This window comes from Vigna unguiculata, chromosome 5 (assembly GCF_004118075.2).
Source record: "Vigna unguiculata cultivar IT97K-499-35 chromosome 5, ASM411807v1, whole genome shotgun sequence".
Taxonomy (NCBI): Eukaryota; Viridiplantae; Streptophyta; class Magnoliopsida; order Fabales; family Fabaceae; genus Vigna; species Vigna unguiculata.
The window spans coordinates 25,924,581-25,941,377 of record NC_040283.1 but is presented as its reverse complement, the minus strand read 5'-3'; the positions used below and the strand labels follow the sequence as shown (position 1 = coordinate 25,941,377).

The 16,797-nt window shown below is 32.6% G+C and overlaps 1 protein-coding gene and 1 long non-coding RNA gene across 9 annotated transcripts; one reads left to right on the top strand and one right to left on the bottom strand.

Annotated features, from left to right (window-relative positions):
- Positions 1-4,566: 4,566 nt before the first annotated feature.
- LOC114185965 lies at positions 4,567-14,730 on the top strand. 5 transcript variants are annotated; one of them, XR_003604951.1, is made up of 11 exons: positions 4,567-4,946; positions 5,758-6,032; positions 6,535-6,627; positions 11,874-11,950; positions 12,066-12,273; positions 12,421-12,511; positions 12,803-12,869; positions 13,205-13,309; positions 13,383-13,486; positions 13,985-14,130; positions 14,277-14,730. It is a non-coding gene; the product is annotated as an uncharacterized LOC114185965 (long non-coding RNA). The 5 variants fall into 5 exon arrangements; XR_003604948.1 differs by lacking the exon at positions 13,205-13,309 and having other exon boundaries at positions 4,570-4,946; XR_003604947.1 differs by lacking the exons at positions 13,205-13,309; positions 13,383-13,486 and having other exon boundaries at positions 4,572-4,946; positions 11,878-11,950.
- LOC114185964 (cytosolic enolase 3-like) lies at positions 6,797-11,950 on the bottom strand. Of its 4 annotated transcripts, XM_028073955.1 has the most exons (4): positions 11,247-11,950; positions 10,279-10,350; positions 10,051-10,167; positions 6,805-9,819 (listed from the first exon to the last, which is right to left on the bottom strand). In XM_028073955.1, the coding sequence occupies exons 1-4, from the start codon at positions 11,292-11,294 to the stop codon at positions 9,760-9,762; spliced, it is 297 nt and encodes a 98-aa protein (XP_027929756.1). In that variant the 5' UTR covers positions 11,295-11,950; the 3' UTR covers positions 6,805-9,759. The 4 variants fall into 4 exon arrangements, 1 of the variants encoding a protein (XP_027929756.1); XR_003604943.1 differs by having other exon boundaries at positions 6,801-8,048; positions 9,741-9,819; positions 10,051-11,950; XR_003604945.1 differs by lacking the exon at positions 10,051-10,167 and having other exon boundaries at positions 6,801-8,048; positions 9,741-9,819; positions 10,279-11,950.
- Positions 14,731-16,797: the final 2,067 nt, after the last annotated feature.

Sequence of the window (16,797 nt, the reverse complement as noted above, 5' to 3'; positions counted from 1 at the left end):
TAAATGACAAGTTCTTGAAACTTTAAAATGAAAATAAAGAGAGAAATGTTGGAGAGGAGAGGACACCATGAATTTTTATACTAGTTCACTCAAACCTGAGCTACCTCTAGTTTGTCAAGGTAACTTTAGCTTGACTTTGCACTATTTCAAAAGTTTTACAAAGTATCCACCCTTACACTTCCAAAATATGCAAAAACACCACAAAAGACTCTTAAATCACACAAGAATCACACCAGCACAGCAAGAATCCTCTTGCAGACCTGGAAAACCACCAGGCACACACACAAAGCTTGAGAAAGATCAAACCTTAGTGGTAGCACAGCCTAGCCTACCACAAACCACTTTTTCCAAGCTTCAAACCAAGCCAAAAGCTCCAAGAATTGATCCAAGATCAATCTTCAACAGCTTTAACACCTATATTCACGAAGGAGAGAGTTTCCAGAATAAAATCGTGCTCTAAAATGATCAACTTACCTCTCTTTCGAAAATCACAGCTTTTATAGTCAAATTGTAACGAAATTCAACAGGTTGATTTTCAAATCAATTGGTTGATTTCACTTGACTTAAGTGAAATCAGTCAATTAAAAACTAAATCAACTGATTAAATTTGTTGTAGTTTAAAACTACTGCAGCCAACCTTTTAACCTGTTGAAAAACCATTCAACAGACTAAAAGAGACATTTTAACCTGTTGAAAAATCACTCAACAGATTAAAAACACAATAACGACCAAACTACATCTAATTATTGCTTTAAGGTCTACAACATGAATTACAAGCTACAAATACACTTTCTAAATGATGTAGCTACATGGAGAGCACATGTTCCAGCCTTGATCACCATTGATATCATCAAATCACCTTTCCTTCATCAATGTAGGCTTCATTCCAATGGGAATGGTTTCAAGATAGTTTAAAAGAACTTCATTAAGTCTTCATCAAATCTTCAAGAAGCAAACCACCTTGGCTTCACATGTCAACAAAGCACACTTAATCATCCATTAATAATCATACTATTAGAGAATTAAAAAAACCAATCATGAGTGATGTATATCTTTAGCTTCAGATATCCAATGCAAATCTCCACCGTTCAAAGTGAATAACAACATGTTATGAATCACCTGTCAAAATTTCACCTAAATCGGACGGTTAACAAATCAAGAAATGTAGTTATATGAAAACTGCGCAAACCATAAAAATCTATGGCGCCTGGCGGTATCAAACATGCGCCCGGCGGTACCTGTTGCTCGAAAAGTACGAAAAATAGCATTTTTGCACAATATTCGCATCGCCTGGCGGAGTCACCCTTGCCGCCAAGCGGTTCATCACAAAAAACCCAGAATTGGGTTAACTCTCATGCATCGCTTGACGGTATATTTGAAGCTGCCAGGCGGTTTCTGGAAATTTTCCAGAAACGCGAAAACAATAAGCTTTTTATCATGCAGAACATCATATTCAAACATTACAACACGATAATAATCACAAATAATTCATACACATAAAGGAACTCCCCTAACCTGGAATCCTTGCTCCCAAATGGTCTTCCCAAGCCTTTCTTTCAAGAGGTCCAAGAACCTTCCTCTCCTCTACCAAAATTCTTAGCTTCCACTCTTCCAAAAGCATGTTTTGATGTCTCTGAAACCTCTCCCTTTAGCACCACGAAAATGCAGTCCTAATTCCCCCTTTAATTCCCTTCTCACTCAAAGTTAATGTCTCCCTTAATCACCCTTTACTACGAAAATGAAAATTAATTAAAATTGGCTTAATGGTTATTCAATAACCATTAACAGAATGTCTTTCACCCATTAGGCTGCCTCTCTTGGCAGCTAGGGTTCCTTTGCCTTTTCATCTCCATGCCAAATGAAATTTTGGCAAAAAGAAAGTTAATTTCATTCTTAACAAGGTTTGAACCCACAACCATTCAATTACCAAGTCAATGCACAACCAATTCATGTTTCGTGATAATTCCTAAAATTTTAGGATTAGATTATCACTAATCACATTCAAACATATCCTTAAAATAATGCACAATTTAAAATAATTTTTTACAATTTGGCGTACTTAGGACTTGAACCCAAGCCTTCTTACACAATCAAGTACTATTAATTATTTGAGCTAGTACTTTTCCATATCATAAAAATTCGCATTAAATGCCATAAAGGCTCCTATTACCCGCATTTAGGGTACTGATTGTATATAAATATTGGATGATCTTTCATTGAATGTACACTTTTTGATTATTGCCAAACACTATCACCTTTTATCATCCTTTGTTATAGAAAGTGTTGGAACTGGACGATGATTAGAGAACTTGCTTTCACCCCTAGAATAGTTAAGTTGTTCTATAAATCTGTGTGATGGTAATGTAGTTTACACAAATTTATATCCATCAAAAACTTTACTAATTATAAATGTAAACTTGAAAACTTAATATTTTACTGATGCCATATTTATCATCTTCATGTAAGTTAAACCTCAACCCCTACTGGTTACCTTCAAAGTTCTTTTTGTATATTTTTCTGCTAGAGGTCCACTTTAGTAACCTCGTTCCTGTTTTGTGCTACTAGTTCCAGTTCTTAGATCTGCTCTTGGAGCTGCCGGTCCCGTTGGTTTAAAAGTCAAAGCCCGATATTAGCTCCTTTCCAGGTAAGGGAAGCTAGGGTCCTGAGTTTTAGTCTATCTTGGGTCTGTTTTGGATGTTACTTGATGTTTGCATATGCTGTACGTTGTTGTGAATGTATGGATTGCCTTGTGTTGTTGTTTTGGACGTAAAAATGCGACTGTTGCAGGAACGCAGTGGCGAGATCTATTGCTCTCGCCCAAGCGAGACCGACTCGCACAGGAGAGACTGGCAAGGCCAGACCAGGGTGACACACACGAACTCTCGCTCAGGCGGAGTGCTCTTTTTTGAGCGAGGCACTGTCTCGCTCAGGCGAGAGACGCTCGCCTAAGCGAGAAGGTGTGAAAGCCTTGGGGTGCCGCTGCAATTTAACTCAGGCGAGGAACCTCACCTTTGCGCGAGGGGTTGTCTCGCTCAGGCAAGGGAGGGCTTGCCTAAGCGAGTGTTCGAGGATCTCCGAGGGCCTCTATCGCGATCTCGCCTAAGCGAGAGTCTGTAGCTTGAGCGAGGGGACCCCTCTCGCTTGAGCGATGGCTTCTGGCTTAAGTGAGGTCTGCTGCAGGCTATGCTATTTTCTTCGCCTAGTTGTTGTGAGTTGCTCAATTTATGATATATTTCATTTATTGCATGAGGCATGTGAAATTTATGACAAAATCTGTGACTATGAACTGGATTGATGTGATTCTGTGATTTTGGCATGGAAAATGAAAGTGATGGTTGGTAATCAAAGTGGCATGGTATTGGCATGAGATAAAATTATATATTCATGAGTTGGGAAGAATGAGATAGTATGGATTCAACATGGAATGTGAATGAGGATGGACCACATAGGTTGGTATGGGGTTTTAAACGCATGAATAATATTGTTTGGTTGCTTGAATATGTTTGGTATGAGGTCAGTACGTAATTCCGTGAACATCCCTAGGTGGGGTTTCAGGGTCGTGCTTCATTGGTCAGGACGTAATGCCATGGCCCTTGTTAGTGGGTGTCCATGGTGGTGCCCCATCTATATAATTTGGTAAGGATTCAAGGTAAGGTTGCATCCTGACACTCTAAGGAGTCAGTTAGTCTCACTTAGAGCGAACTGACTCTTATGGTGAGAGTAGTAGGAGGCCTGAAACTCATTAAGGGCTAACCTTGTGTGTGGGGGATTGAATCATTGCAACACTTGTAACACATACCTCGGGGGTGAGTAGAGTAATCCACCATAAGTGCAAGAATCCGCTGAATCTGACCAGATTATATGTATCCGGATGAGTCGAGTCAGAGTCTAGTGTATTGTTTGAGGAGTCATAACATGTTTGGATGATATATACTGTTTGGTTGTGAAATGGCATGTGTTTGCTTGATGAATTGTTTCTACTCTAGCTTACCCTGTTTGCTTGTTTGGTTGTCTTGTGTGTGGTTCTTCTCCTTTTGCGATAATCATCAATTTATTAATGTGAGCAGATGCGAGAGGTTCTCACGGTTAATAGGGAAATGGTGACTCCGCTGCTTAGGCCGCTTGGATTGGGTCTCGCTTAGTGGATTTTCTTTTAGGGCCACGACCCATGTATTAGCTACCCTTTAAATTCCCGATTTTTATTACTGTTGATTATTTGTATCTGGTTCAGTTTGTCACTGTTACGCGTTTGGATAATTGTGTGGAGTTACTTTGAAACTTCATGACTGCGTTACGATGTTATTCTAGTGTGACGCTTCCTTTAATTACGTCATTAATTAAATGGGGTGTTACATAAATAAATTTGGATTCTAAAGTATAAACTATACTAGAAAATATTTAGAAATGTAATTTCGTAACAGAAAAATGATCACATTACACTACGAAAAAACCGTTTTTTAGTAGCCATTATTTTATAGCAGTTAAATAGACCGCTAGAATTATTTTCATTTCTGTTAATTTTTTCTTCACCGCTACAAATTGTTTTGTATTATTTTAAACTTCTCGATTAACTCTTCGTCTTTTAGTGTCTTTCTTCATTTTAATTGTAATTTTTTTTCTCAGATTACCTTTATCATTCCTCATATTCTTTCTTTAGTTCGTGGATTTCTCTCCACATTCTCTTAATCCCAACGTCGACAACAACCACTGCCATGCCCTTTTTCCATCGTAGGTTGAATCCACGACAACCATCTCACTGTCGTTGGCGATGCCAAGATCATCGTGACAAGTGGTGCAAGGTTAGTAGGTGAATCGATTGATTTCGCAAAGGATGGTGTGAGCGTGGTGGACAATTTCTTCATGGGAAGGAAGGAGAACTTGAAGCACCATTTTGGGAACCCTAGATTCGAGCCTTTGCCCAATCAACTTCTAAAATTGTCAAACAGGTTAGCAATCTAACTTACATAATAATTGAGTTTATTTGTTCCGTATAGAATGAAAATGCCAATGGAACAATTGCCATTGTTGCTCACACCTTAGTTTTGTAACTGAAATTGTGATCGCAAAGAGTTTAGTAAAACTTTGTTTTTAACTCTTCTAATATTACCTATTCGTAGTTTCCTTAGTTTTTAGATATAGTCGACCTGTTCTGTTATGAGTTTAGTACATTCCTAGATGTATTGGTTCTTACTTAAGTTGACTTTGTTGACAAGTTGTTCTTGATTTTCTTCACTATCTTGTAACTTCCCAAACAAAAGTAACTTCGATTGATCATGTTCCTCAACACAATAGGTTTGTTGTGGTAAATAAAAAGGTAACATCGCTAGCGTTTAACATATTGCACGACCTTCATGAAACTTGAAAATGCTATAACTCTTATAACATATATGTTTTTTCTTTTGACATTAAATTTTGAATCCAACTCTTCAAATATTAGTCCTCAAGATTACATAATGATTAACATTTCTTATAACATTTATTAAGTACAATCATTTACATATTAGTCCTCAAGATTACAAAATAAAACACTACTGCAAATTATGAGAACTAAAAGATATAAACAGTACTAGCTAAGAGTCCCAAAATGTTGTTATATATATATATATGCTGAGAAAGGAAGTGCCCAATCATGATCATATTTGAATCAAACTCTTAAATTATAGAACTTTGTTTAATATCATATCATGAATGCTGATAGTCTTAATATTGCTTGTTCAAATTTCTGAATGAGATTATGTGCTGGGGGTTGAGGTGCAGGGGTAAGTTTTATGAAGAAATGAGTATGTGTGATGGAACAAACTCTTTCTGGTGTGAGCATGGAGGAAGTTGTGAGGAAATTGTTCAAGGAGAGAAATATTCATGCAAATGTCCTGATGGATTTGGTGGGGAACATTGTGAGCATTCTGGAGCACCTTGTGGTGAGAGTTTTTGTTTCCATAATGCAGAATGCTTGGCTGAAGCAGGTGATGTTTGCCAGTGTCCATCTGAATGGAGAGGCAGTGTTGATTGCTCTTTTTTAACCAAACCAACAGGTTCAAAACCCAATTTTGATGTTGTTAAAATGAAGAGTTACGCTGTGTATGATATATGCTTGTCTTCCCACAAACATGTTCAACCATTTGAAATAACGAATAATAACTTTGAAGCTAGAAGTTTTGTGCCTGCATAAACATGCTGTTCTTTTTTTGGATTCTGTGATTAACTTTGTTTATAGACTCATCCAAACATGCCAGAATTGTTCACTTATGCTTATGCCATTGAATAGAAATACCCTTGGTTTTGATCAATCTCAACATGGTACACTCAAAAGCATTCTAAAGTGAATGAGTTACTAATGGTTTAGAATGCTTAATATATAAGACTTACCTAAGGTCAGCAACAACAGTGACTCCAATGTGAGTGTAACAGAAAATCATCTTAGATCAATAACTAATCATCATGATCATGATCATTATTATTATTATTATTATTATTATTATTATTATTATTATCTGATTTTACAATTTGATAACCATGTATTACGTCCAAGTGCAGAAGACACTAGTTGTTTTGGCTTTATCTTCAGTGGGAGCAGCTGTTGCTGGTGCCATTTATGGAAAGAAAGTATTCAGCAAAAAAAAAAGAGAGGTAGTTAAGTTCCAACAATTATCTTAAATTTAGACAAGTGGGATATTAGATGATGATAATCAACGTGTGTATATATATATATATATATATACATATATATATATATGTGTATATATATATATATATGTATATATATATATATATATATATAACACAACATTTTGGGACTCTTAGCTAGTACTGTTTATATCTTTTAGTTCTCATAATTTGCTCTAGTGTTTTATTTTGTAATTTTGAGGACTAATATTTATATGATTGTGCTTAATAAATGTTAGTCCTCAAGATTACATATATGATAGAAAATAACTTATAACATAAGATTAAGGACTTGAAAACAATAGGTTTGTTTTTTTTTACATTGTGGTCTTGCTTAACAACTTGTATTTGCAATGTGTTGTAGAGTTTATAGGGTGCACACCTTATTAGGACCTTCTAACAATAGTTTTTTAGGACTAAAGGCCAGAAAATAAATATTTGTAGTTTAAAAGAGAGTTATAAATTGATAATTAATACTCTCACTCAAGATTACTAAACTTTAAAGTTTACCACTACAAAAATAATTGTTTTTAGTAGGGGTTATATTTGACGTTTCTGGGGTTTTAACCCCACTAATGGTTTTGCCAGGGGTTTGCAATTCCTCTGGAAGAAGAAGCGTAGCTAACAGATTACTGAGGTTTTTAACAAGCCCTGGAAATAGTGTAACTTACTAGGGGTTTCGAAAACCCTCGTTAAACCCTCGTTAATGCATGGGGTTTTGAAAACCTCGGTTAATGCATAGGGTTTCGAAAACCCCCGTTAATGCTTGGGATTCGAAACCCGTCAATGCATGGGGTTCGAAAACCCCATTAATGTCTGGGGTTTTTAAAAACCCCATTAATATCCAAAGTTAGACTTATATTATTATGGCATTGTTATAATGGTAAAATTGTACTTTCTTTATAATTGATTTGTTGAGTTAATTCTTTGAGTACGAAAAGAACCTTATCCTATGAATTTTGTGGACTTTGTTCAATTGCTTATTTATAGATGAAATTACACATGAAACTACACAAAATCAATACACTAATAGAATAGAAACAACCACCAAACTCACCTGACTCTCAACTTCTCAACTTAAGTATAAATGAACATATAAATGAATAGAAACTGCACTTCACTGTATCCAAGAAATTAAGATATACATATATGGAAACTAAGATGATCTTGAAATCCATTATTTTCGTCATAAAATTTTGAAGAGTACATACAAATTTTTATTTTATTAATGCAAATAGGACGATGTTGCAATATTGGTATGTGACACACATGCATGCACAGTCCTCCACTGTTTTTTACTGCCACTGCTTAAATTACTACTACATCTACCAAGAGTATGCTTAAATTGGATGATGTTGCCCTAATCCATTGTCAAACCACAATTTCTGCATAATAAGAAAACACGAAAGTAAAAAAAAAAAAAACCATAATTGATCAGGATCTACATATATATGTCATGCTAATCTCTACATTACCCATGGCATCATGTGAAAGTAAGTCAAAATAAAGAGGTGATTAGTCACATAACACGTGCATTTTAGTTTACAACTAGTATAGAAACCTAAGAGTTGATATAATTATTTTTTGACTTATAGTTTAATGAGTTTGGTTGCATAGGAAAAAAAGGTAGAGTGTCGTAATAATTGTACCAAAACTCTTGAATTTACTAATGTACATGGAACTATGAGGTTAAATGGGAGAAGATGGGAGGAATAGGAGGCCATGAAGAAAAGATTCTGGTGTTAGTGAGGTTTAAATTTATCTTAGAACATGGGTTTAAAAACTGTTAAACCAACTTACCAAAACAAAAACTCTAATAGCTAAAAATTGTTAGAACTACTTAAAGACTTTCAAAACACTTTTTCACAACTCAAAACAACTAAGGAAACATGTAACAAAGCTCAAAACAGATTAAACAGTTAGTGAAATTGAAAAATTCAGCAAAAAAGGGTTAGCGTAGAGGTAGGAAAACTGATTAGTCCATTCAAAATTCAAAACAGGGAATTAAACCACTACTATATACTATTAACATGATCGAAACGAAAAAAAAAGAAAAATAGTAAACTGATGAAAAAGCAATTCAAACTGAAACAGTAAAACTGGAACAAAACAAAGAAAAAAATTTGACTCAAATTGACTTAAAGACCAAAGCAGTATACAAGATAGGAATTACAATAGATTACAGTAATGCTAAAGGTTTTCTGACCAAAATCAACAAGTTTTTAATTCAGTGATTGTAATTTTGCAATTTTATTCGTTACAATTTACTTTATTTTAAAGAAATAAATCCTTTTCACAAAATCACTGATCTTCTTTATAAAAAATGGAAGACAATTGTAACCATTCAAATGAATGTTTGTCAATTTCTCTACAAACAGAATGTTTCAGAATGAAACATAGGTCTTAATCAGAACCTCACATTATATAACCATCTCAAACTTTTAAAGGTAGTAAGTATAAATATAATTTTCTTTTTAAATATCACGATCTAATTTTACATATAAAATAGATTTTCACTATGAATAAACTAAAACTTTTAGAAACTATAACTTATCTGAAATTAATGTTTATTCAATTTTCTTAGCAATCACGGTCAACATTTATTTGTATATCATAATAGAGAAATGTAAACTCTAAAAAGGGCATGACCATGGTTTAAAACAATAGAATATCATGGAATGAATTATAATTTTGCACATAATTAAATTCCACAAATACATCTTTTACTAACATGTGCCCTTCAATTTTATTTTCAATAGTTGAAAGAAATTTAAAGGGAATGAAAACCGTTTTCAGTATGGATAGATTCACATGCATCAGATCATTGCTTGTTTGCCATTGAAAAGTACACTTAGTATATATAGTAAATAATTATTGAAGGAGGTCCAATAGAGAAAATAAGGAATGTGAAGATTTATGCTTAGGTGACCTACTTAACACTGTACATTATTTCCATTACTCACCAGATATAACCATCCTAAAAATTCTTTGTCAAGTTAAAAGAAAAAGATCCCTAAAGATGAAATGTAAAAGCAATAAGAAGAATAAAAATAAAAGAAGAAATCAAGCAAAACCACCTTTAAGTGATGAAAGGTCCTAGTACCTTCTCAGTCCTTCCTCAAATTTGCTTGCTCCAATTGGGAGAACCATGATTTTCTAATAGGAATTATAGAAGAAAGAAACAACAAATTGATAAAGTTATGCTTAAATGATTAAATTTGTGTTGAATGAAAATCTATAAGCTAGTTACCATGAAAATGTATGAGCCCCAGGTTATTTCACTATTCATTACTTTGTTAGATGAAAGGGACACAAGCCTAATGGAGGCAAGACAGGTAGAACACTAACGACAATGTCTAAGAAACTAAACTCCAAAAGAAACCTTACTTGAATGGCCATAGTACTCCCCACATGTTTTCCACCACTTATTACAGTGAAGGCGGGAATAAGAAGTGTTGGGTTGGTTTTTCCAGACAAGTCAGTAATGTGCTTGTAAAGTGGTACCTGGTATGCTTTTGCTTTTATTTTCATGATATCGTGACTGAACATATATACTTATTTCCATATTAAAAGTTAAATGAACTTACAGAAATATTAATTGACAGTCATACATACCTTCTTTTTAGTAGCACCAACTTTACAAGCAGCAATGGACACAACTAATATAGTAGTGGCTCCAAGTTCCCCCTGCAAATAACATTAGAAACAAAAATATAAATGCACCACCAAAATTATAATAGATTCATTAGTCCATAAAATCAGATAACATAACAAAGCATTCCTTTATCGAAAATACATTAAGAATTGGGACCACTTCTAGCTTTTAAAACGCTTAGCGGCATATAAAGCGCAAATGAAAACTTTTGCACCTTAATAAACCATCTAGAGCAATACCACATATGCTAACATCAAACATCAAAATTTGTATTCTTCTTCATTGACCCACTTCAGTATTCTGGAAAGAATTAAATAATTTTTATTTCAGTTTGGTAATTAAATTCATATAACTCTCCAAATAAAGTTTTAAATTAGGTGATTGCCTTTCTCTTATAAAATTAGCATTTGCAAAGCATAGTGAACCGGGACTGATGCGAATCACCAAAATGCTCAGAGTGCTTGTGGCCATAGTATATAGACTAACATCACAAAATGCTTTTGTTCTTGGAACTTGGCCTAAAACTTCTATCCCTGGCCTGATTGATTGTATCAGTATCTTTGCAATGGAAATTGACAATCACGGGACAAAACAAGGGAACTTAGGGCAAAATCAAGAGATAAATAAACGAACCTATTCGTGGTGAGAATAGTGAGAGACACACTGAAATCAAAAGACATAATTGAATTGAGACGAAAATAAAAGAATGGAGATCGAAAGAACGACGAAATTGAAAGCAGAGAGAAAGGTGTTTATTAACTAATTTCAGGGAGAACAATGGACTCGAAAGAGAGAACGTCTTCCTCGTAAGACCCAAGCCACAACCTCTTATGACACGAACGATAAAAGCAAAGAGATGAAGTTAAAATTGAAATCAAAAGAGATGGAACTCAGAAAAACAAAAATGAAATTGAAAGTCACGGTTTACCTTAAGTGAAGAGCACGAACCTCTTTCTTTTCCTAACAACGAGTACATTCTTCCTTCTTCCAAAGCAAACAAGTTTCTTAAGCCATAGAGAAAGAGAAAAAGTCACTTCCTAAAATACTCAAATTAAAATTTTAAAAATTACAAGATAAAGAAAATAAGTTGGCAGGGAAAACCTCTTATACGTAAGTGTTTATAAAACCCCAATTATGTATATATTTTAGTGGAGGTTCTTGAAACCCCAATTAAAATTATAAATTCTTGTAGTGTACTTTGGTACTTGAATAAATGAGATGAACCAGAAGAGGCCTAAAACCTTAACTCTAAAGTTAGGTTCCCACACATGAAAAATAATATATGAAAAACATTACTTATCAACATTGGTAAACTTGAATTTTAATTTCATAATAGTTTATTTCAAATAAAACGTATATTAAAATACATAACATAGTAATTCAATATTATATGATGTCATAAATAAATCTTAATATTTTTTACTGTAATATTGTTATCATTAGATCATAATATTATATACTATTTTTCAATATTTTTTTTATAGCCTTATAATATTATCATCTTTTAATAATTACTCTAGTTTACTATATTATGTATTTTGTTTTACATAATAAGGAAGTTGTTGGACGAGGCCAACAATCCATTAATTTGTAGCTTGGGCTGGACCTATCCATGAAGCGGAGTGGAGATAGGTATTTATGTTTTTCTATCTTGTTATCATGTAGTCATTGGTATAAGGTTATGTTAATGTCTCCAAAACCTATTTTCATTTTTTAAAGTGTATTTTTTGTGGCTATTTGTTTTCAGGCATATGTACTAAAGACAACATGCACCTGTTGTCTTTATGTTGACCTTTGGTTTTTTGTTATTGCTGTGGATGAGCCAACAAAGGGAGTAATAATTCAGGTTGCAGATAGTGAGAAAACCACATATATCAGATTGTTTCTGGAGTTCAAGCACTTGTGATTTGGATAATGGCAACATTCAATCTCAGAGAAGTATCTTGTCTCACTTGGTTAGTCCTTGTTGTTCATTATATGGATTTAGATAGATATATTATTAAAATATTAATTTTTACCGTATACTATTGTATATTGTTTGCAAGATTTACTTTCCTTATTTAAGGGGAAAATAAAGACATACATGTTGTTTCTTATTTCAGGTCTTCTTCTTTGGAATGAAAGTAGGCTTCAATGGATTGGAAGTGAAAAATCTAGCAAGCCTAACCAATAAAAACGTGAATCCAGACTGAAGTATGTCAAATGCATTTCATTTGGTCCCCAATTAACTGAATATTCTTTAAGCCACTCTAAATACACACGGGCCATGATCTTAGCTTATTCACTTTATATTTTTTGGGGGCTGGTGGAACACTTAATGACTGTCGAAAGTTTTTATTTTCCGGTTAACATGATTCAAATTAATATATTTTCTAGTTATATATATGGCCTTTTACAAAGCCAAAGTCTCCATCATATTTGCTTTCCATTTGTTATAGTTTCTTCCATGTAGATGACTTATTAGTCATTGTGTTTGTTGTGTAGTTGGAATGCAACTTACGAATGTTTGCTTGGGACTAGAGAACCTTTCCCCAAGTCCATACCTTTATCTGTAAGTGAACATTTCCTTAAAATTATGTTATTTCCTCTTAATTTATTTCATTTGATGTACAATGTTGGCATATTGTGGGACAACGTGTATATTATGTTTTGAATGTTGGGTTTTTAATAAACTTAAATGTATTAATCATTATAGGTAACTAGTTATTGTAAAAATTAGCCGTTGTGAGTGGTTAAGGGAAAAGGGAAAAGTTGTCTAGGATAAGGGAAAAGTTGTCACATTTTTACTTGAGTCACTGGGTGAGTTCATTGTTTTTATCTAATGGCTACTTTCTTTAAAGATTAGAATTTTGTTATGTAATTAAATGACACAAGACTTATATTTAGGACATGATGGAGAAATCTATTGAGAGGAGATAGAAAAAGCATGATAAAAGATTGTGAATCTGCTGCTCGTACAAGAGCAAGGAAACAAACGCTCTTTCATGTTATGTGAGTCTTTAATCTTTGATTAGTGTTTCCCTTAGTAAAAATCCTAATCCTGAACCATAAATGTTATAAACAGGCGTACATAAATGAATTGGAGAATAAAGTATCGGGTCTAGAAGAGGAAAATAAATGACGAGGAAACGACAAGATTAAGCGAAGTACATCTGTATAAATACTTGGGTATAACACTTTACTATAACTATATTCAATCCACATCTTGAAAATCCTTAACATTAATATTTTGAACAACATGATTATACAATCATTTGATTTTTAGATGTTTTCTTTTCCAAGCCAAAGGGCACTACTTTTCTTCCTACTTTTGCATTATCCTTGTGTTTTAGGATTTTTGTGGAAGAAACTTATTTCTATGCATTGTGATGCACAATTTTTACACCACTATTATATTTCTCCATAGATTTTTTTATTTTCTAGCAAGCATAAAGTGGTGTAATAATCTGTCCTTTTTTATATTTCTGGGCCAAGATCAGCACCCCTGCATTTATTTTCTCAATAAATTAAACGATTTGATTATGTGTGGTTGTTTTGGTGGATCACATTTCTTCTGTACACAAATCATCGATCAATTGCTTTGGACTATAATATTTGATTCTAGTATATTGAAATAAAAGCACTAGATGGAAAAGAATCCTAAGCATGCAAGTTAAATGGTTATAGGTCTGGTGAGCCAAGAGCCTGTGTTGTTTAATGACACCATTCGAGCCAATATTGAATATGGCAAAGGTGAGGATGCAACAGAGGCAGAAGTTATAGCTGTAGCAGAATTGGCAAATTCTTACAACTTCAATAGTAGTTTGCAGGAGGTAAATTATAGTGTCCTATAAACTCACTTCTTATAAAGACTAGTGCAACTATATGCACAAAATTCCGAATTTGTACTAGTTTTTAAGACACATGTGGTGTTATGAACAATGTATGAATTGGTCAGAGCAATATTTCATATATGCAGGGTTATGAGACAATAGTGGGGGAAAGAGGGATTCAACGATTTGGAGGGCAGAAACAAATGGTGGTAATTGCTCGAGCAATAGTGAAGAATCCAAAAATATTGTTATACGAGGATGGCTTGATGGTGGTAATGACAACTCACCAATGACTAATGGTATGTTTGCACATCACAATCTTGTGCTCTTTCGCTCTACAATCCATGACTAGTTACAAAACCACTGATCAAGTGCATTATTTTTCTTCCATTTTAATTGAATTGTATATCTATTGTTTATTGAAATATCTAGGAAAGAAAGTTATCATTTCATTTTGTTAGCTTGTATCAGGTTCTTTAATCACACTTTATACCTATCCTCTTGTATAGGTTAGATAACAACATGATTATCCTACAATAGTTGTAAAGTACATATTATATAGGATATATATCAAAACGATCCTTTCTATGATTATCTTTATTTTTTGATTAGTTGTATATAAGGAAATTTTGATTCATGTGAAAGATTTGTCCAAATTTGATAGCAGCAACAATGATAATAAAATGAGAATCTCAAATGGTCATGTGGTTGGATATCACTTTTTGTATGGACTTATTTGAAGCAAATAGTAAGATAGTGAAAAGAGATTAAAAAAGTTCTAAAAAGGAATGCTTGAAAGAGGAGCTTAAATATATCTGATTTATGTTATCTGATTTGTGGCAGCTTTTAACTGTAAAAAATGTGATATATTTTGTGGCGGTTTTTAACCATTAAAATCTGAAATATTTTGTAACGGTTTTTAACCGTCAAAATCTGGTATATTTTGTAACGGTTTTTAACCTTTAAAATATGATAAAATATCATAAAGTAAAAGTAAATTTTGTAGCATTTTTTTTCTTTTTTGACAGCAATACCAGCGGTTATTTTTGTTTTTGTCACAAACAGTTTTTGACATGCGTAATTCTAACGGCTTTTTAAACTGTCAAAAATTTTATTTGTGACAGTTTTTAATCGCTAAAACTTGTAATTTTAACCGTAAAAAGTATCTTTTTTTTTTTTGTAATGTTAACTGGGATTAACTAGCAAGAGTATAGACATAAATAATATAGGCACTGCAAGAGGTTACATTTAAACTATTCGCCTAAGTTAACAATTACAGCCCACGATAAGAATAGCAATTCAAAGAGCACTCAGAGAATGAAGGCAACCTTTTTTCTTGTACATTAAGAACACAAATTGGACATAAATGATAAAAGGGATAAAGTTTTTGGCAGAGTGAACTAGACAACGAGAATTCTGACTTTTGGAATATATATAAAATATCATTATAATATTTATATAAAATATTCGTCTTAATTTAAAAAGGTAAAATTATTCGGATTTAAAAAGAAATTAGGATTAAATTGAATTAAAATAATAAATATAGAAAACAAATAGAGATTTTTCATATTAAAAATTGATACGTGACAAAGCAATAATTTGATTCATGGTAATTTTTTTTAATTAAAAATTTTAAATTAAAATAAATTAAAAATAAAAAAATATTGACATGTGACAGAATCTTAATTTGATACGTATCAGTTGTAGTTTTAAGAAAAATAAGTTAAAAATTTTAAAAATTTTAAAAATTAAAAAATCACGTACTGACACATAACACACAATTAATATTGTCAGTTATGTCCTAATAAAATTAAATTGGAATAAATTTTCAAAAATAGGACCCAATTGGAATCTCACGACCGTTCGGACAATAGCCAATTGCCACACTTGTAGTCATGGAGGAGGTGCATGATAGGATTTTGTACATGGAGACTCACACACCACCATAGAGTTAGAATGTCTTATTCGTTCATAAATAAATTTTTTAATGTAAAATTCTACCCTATACTACATAATATTCATTATTAAGTTTTTTTTCACAAATTGATATTCAAACGAAGATTGTTAAAATTCACAAATAATGAGTAATTATTTAGTTTTACATGTACTATTAATAATTTTATGCAAATAATACACAAAAATTTTGTAGGTATTTCCTGCAAAATATAATTCTAAAACAAATGCAAAAATATATTTTACTAAAAATATTTCACACAAAAATATGTAGGTATTTTTGTGAATAACTTTTTGCAAGAAAAATTGTAGGTAATATCTTTTTGCAAATAATTAATAGTAATAATTTTTTTCAAAATTGTAAGTAATATTTTTTTGCAAATAATTATAAGTAATATTACATTAAATTCTTAAATATTTCTTGCCAAATATATTTTACATGAAAAATCAAAGGATTTCATGCTAAAAAGTTTTCAAAGAAAAATCTGCAAGAATATTTTGCTGAAATTTTTCGATAAAAAAATTTGCAAGTAATGAGTATTTTTGTAGTAGTGTTATGGGGTCTAATTTCTTCCTCTATCCACTTTCTCTTATTCTATTTTGATGTTAATTTTGTTATTTTGACTTCATGGAGTGTTAAGTTTTTAGGGTTGATTTTGCTGTAATTTTATTATGGATTCTGTGGTTATAATGAAATAATTTCTTTGGTTTTTT

Coding starts and splice junctions, on each gene's coding strand:
- LOC114185964 (XM_028073955.1), bottom strand. CDS start 11,294: ATGTACTCGTTGTTAGGAAAAGAAAGAGGTTCGTGCTCTTCACTTAAG. Junction 10,351..11,246: donor GTTCGTGCTCTTCACTTAAG/GTAAACCGTGAC, acceptor TGTTATTTGCAG/GGGGAACTTGGAGCCACTAC. Junction 9,820..10,050: donor GGAGTACTATGGCCATTCAA/GTAAGGTTTCTT, acceptor AATTCCTATTAG/AAAATCATGGTTCTCCCAAT.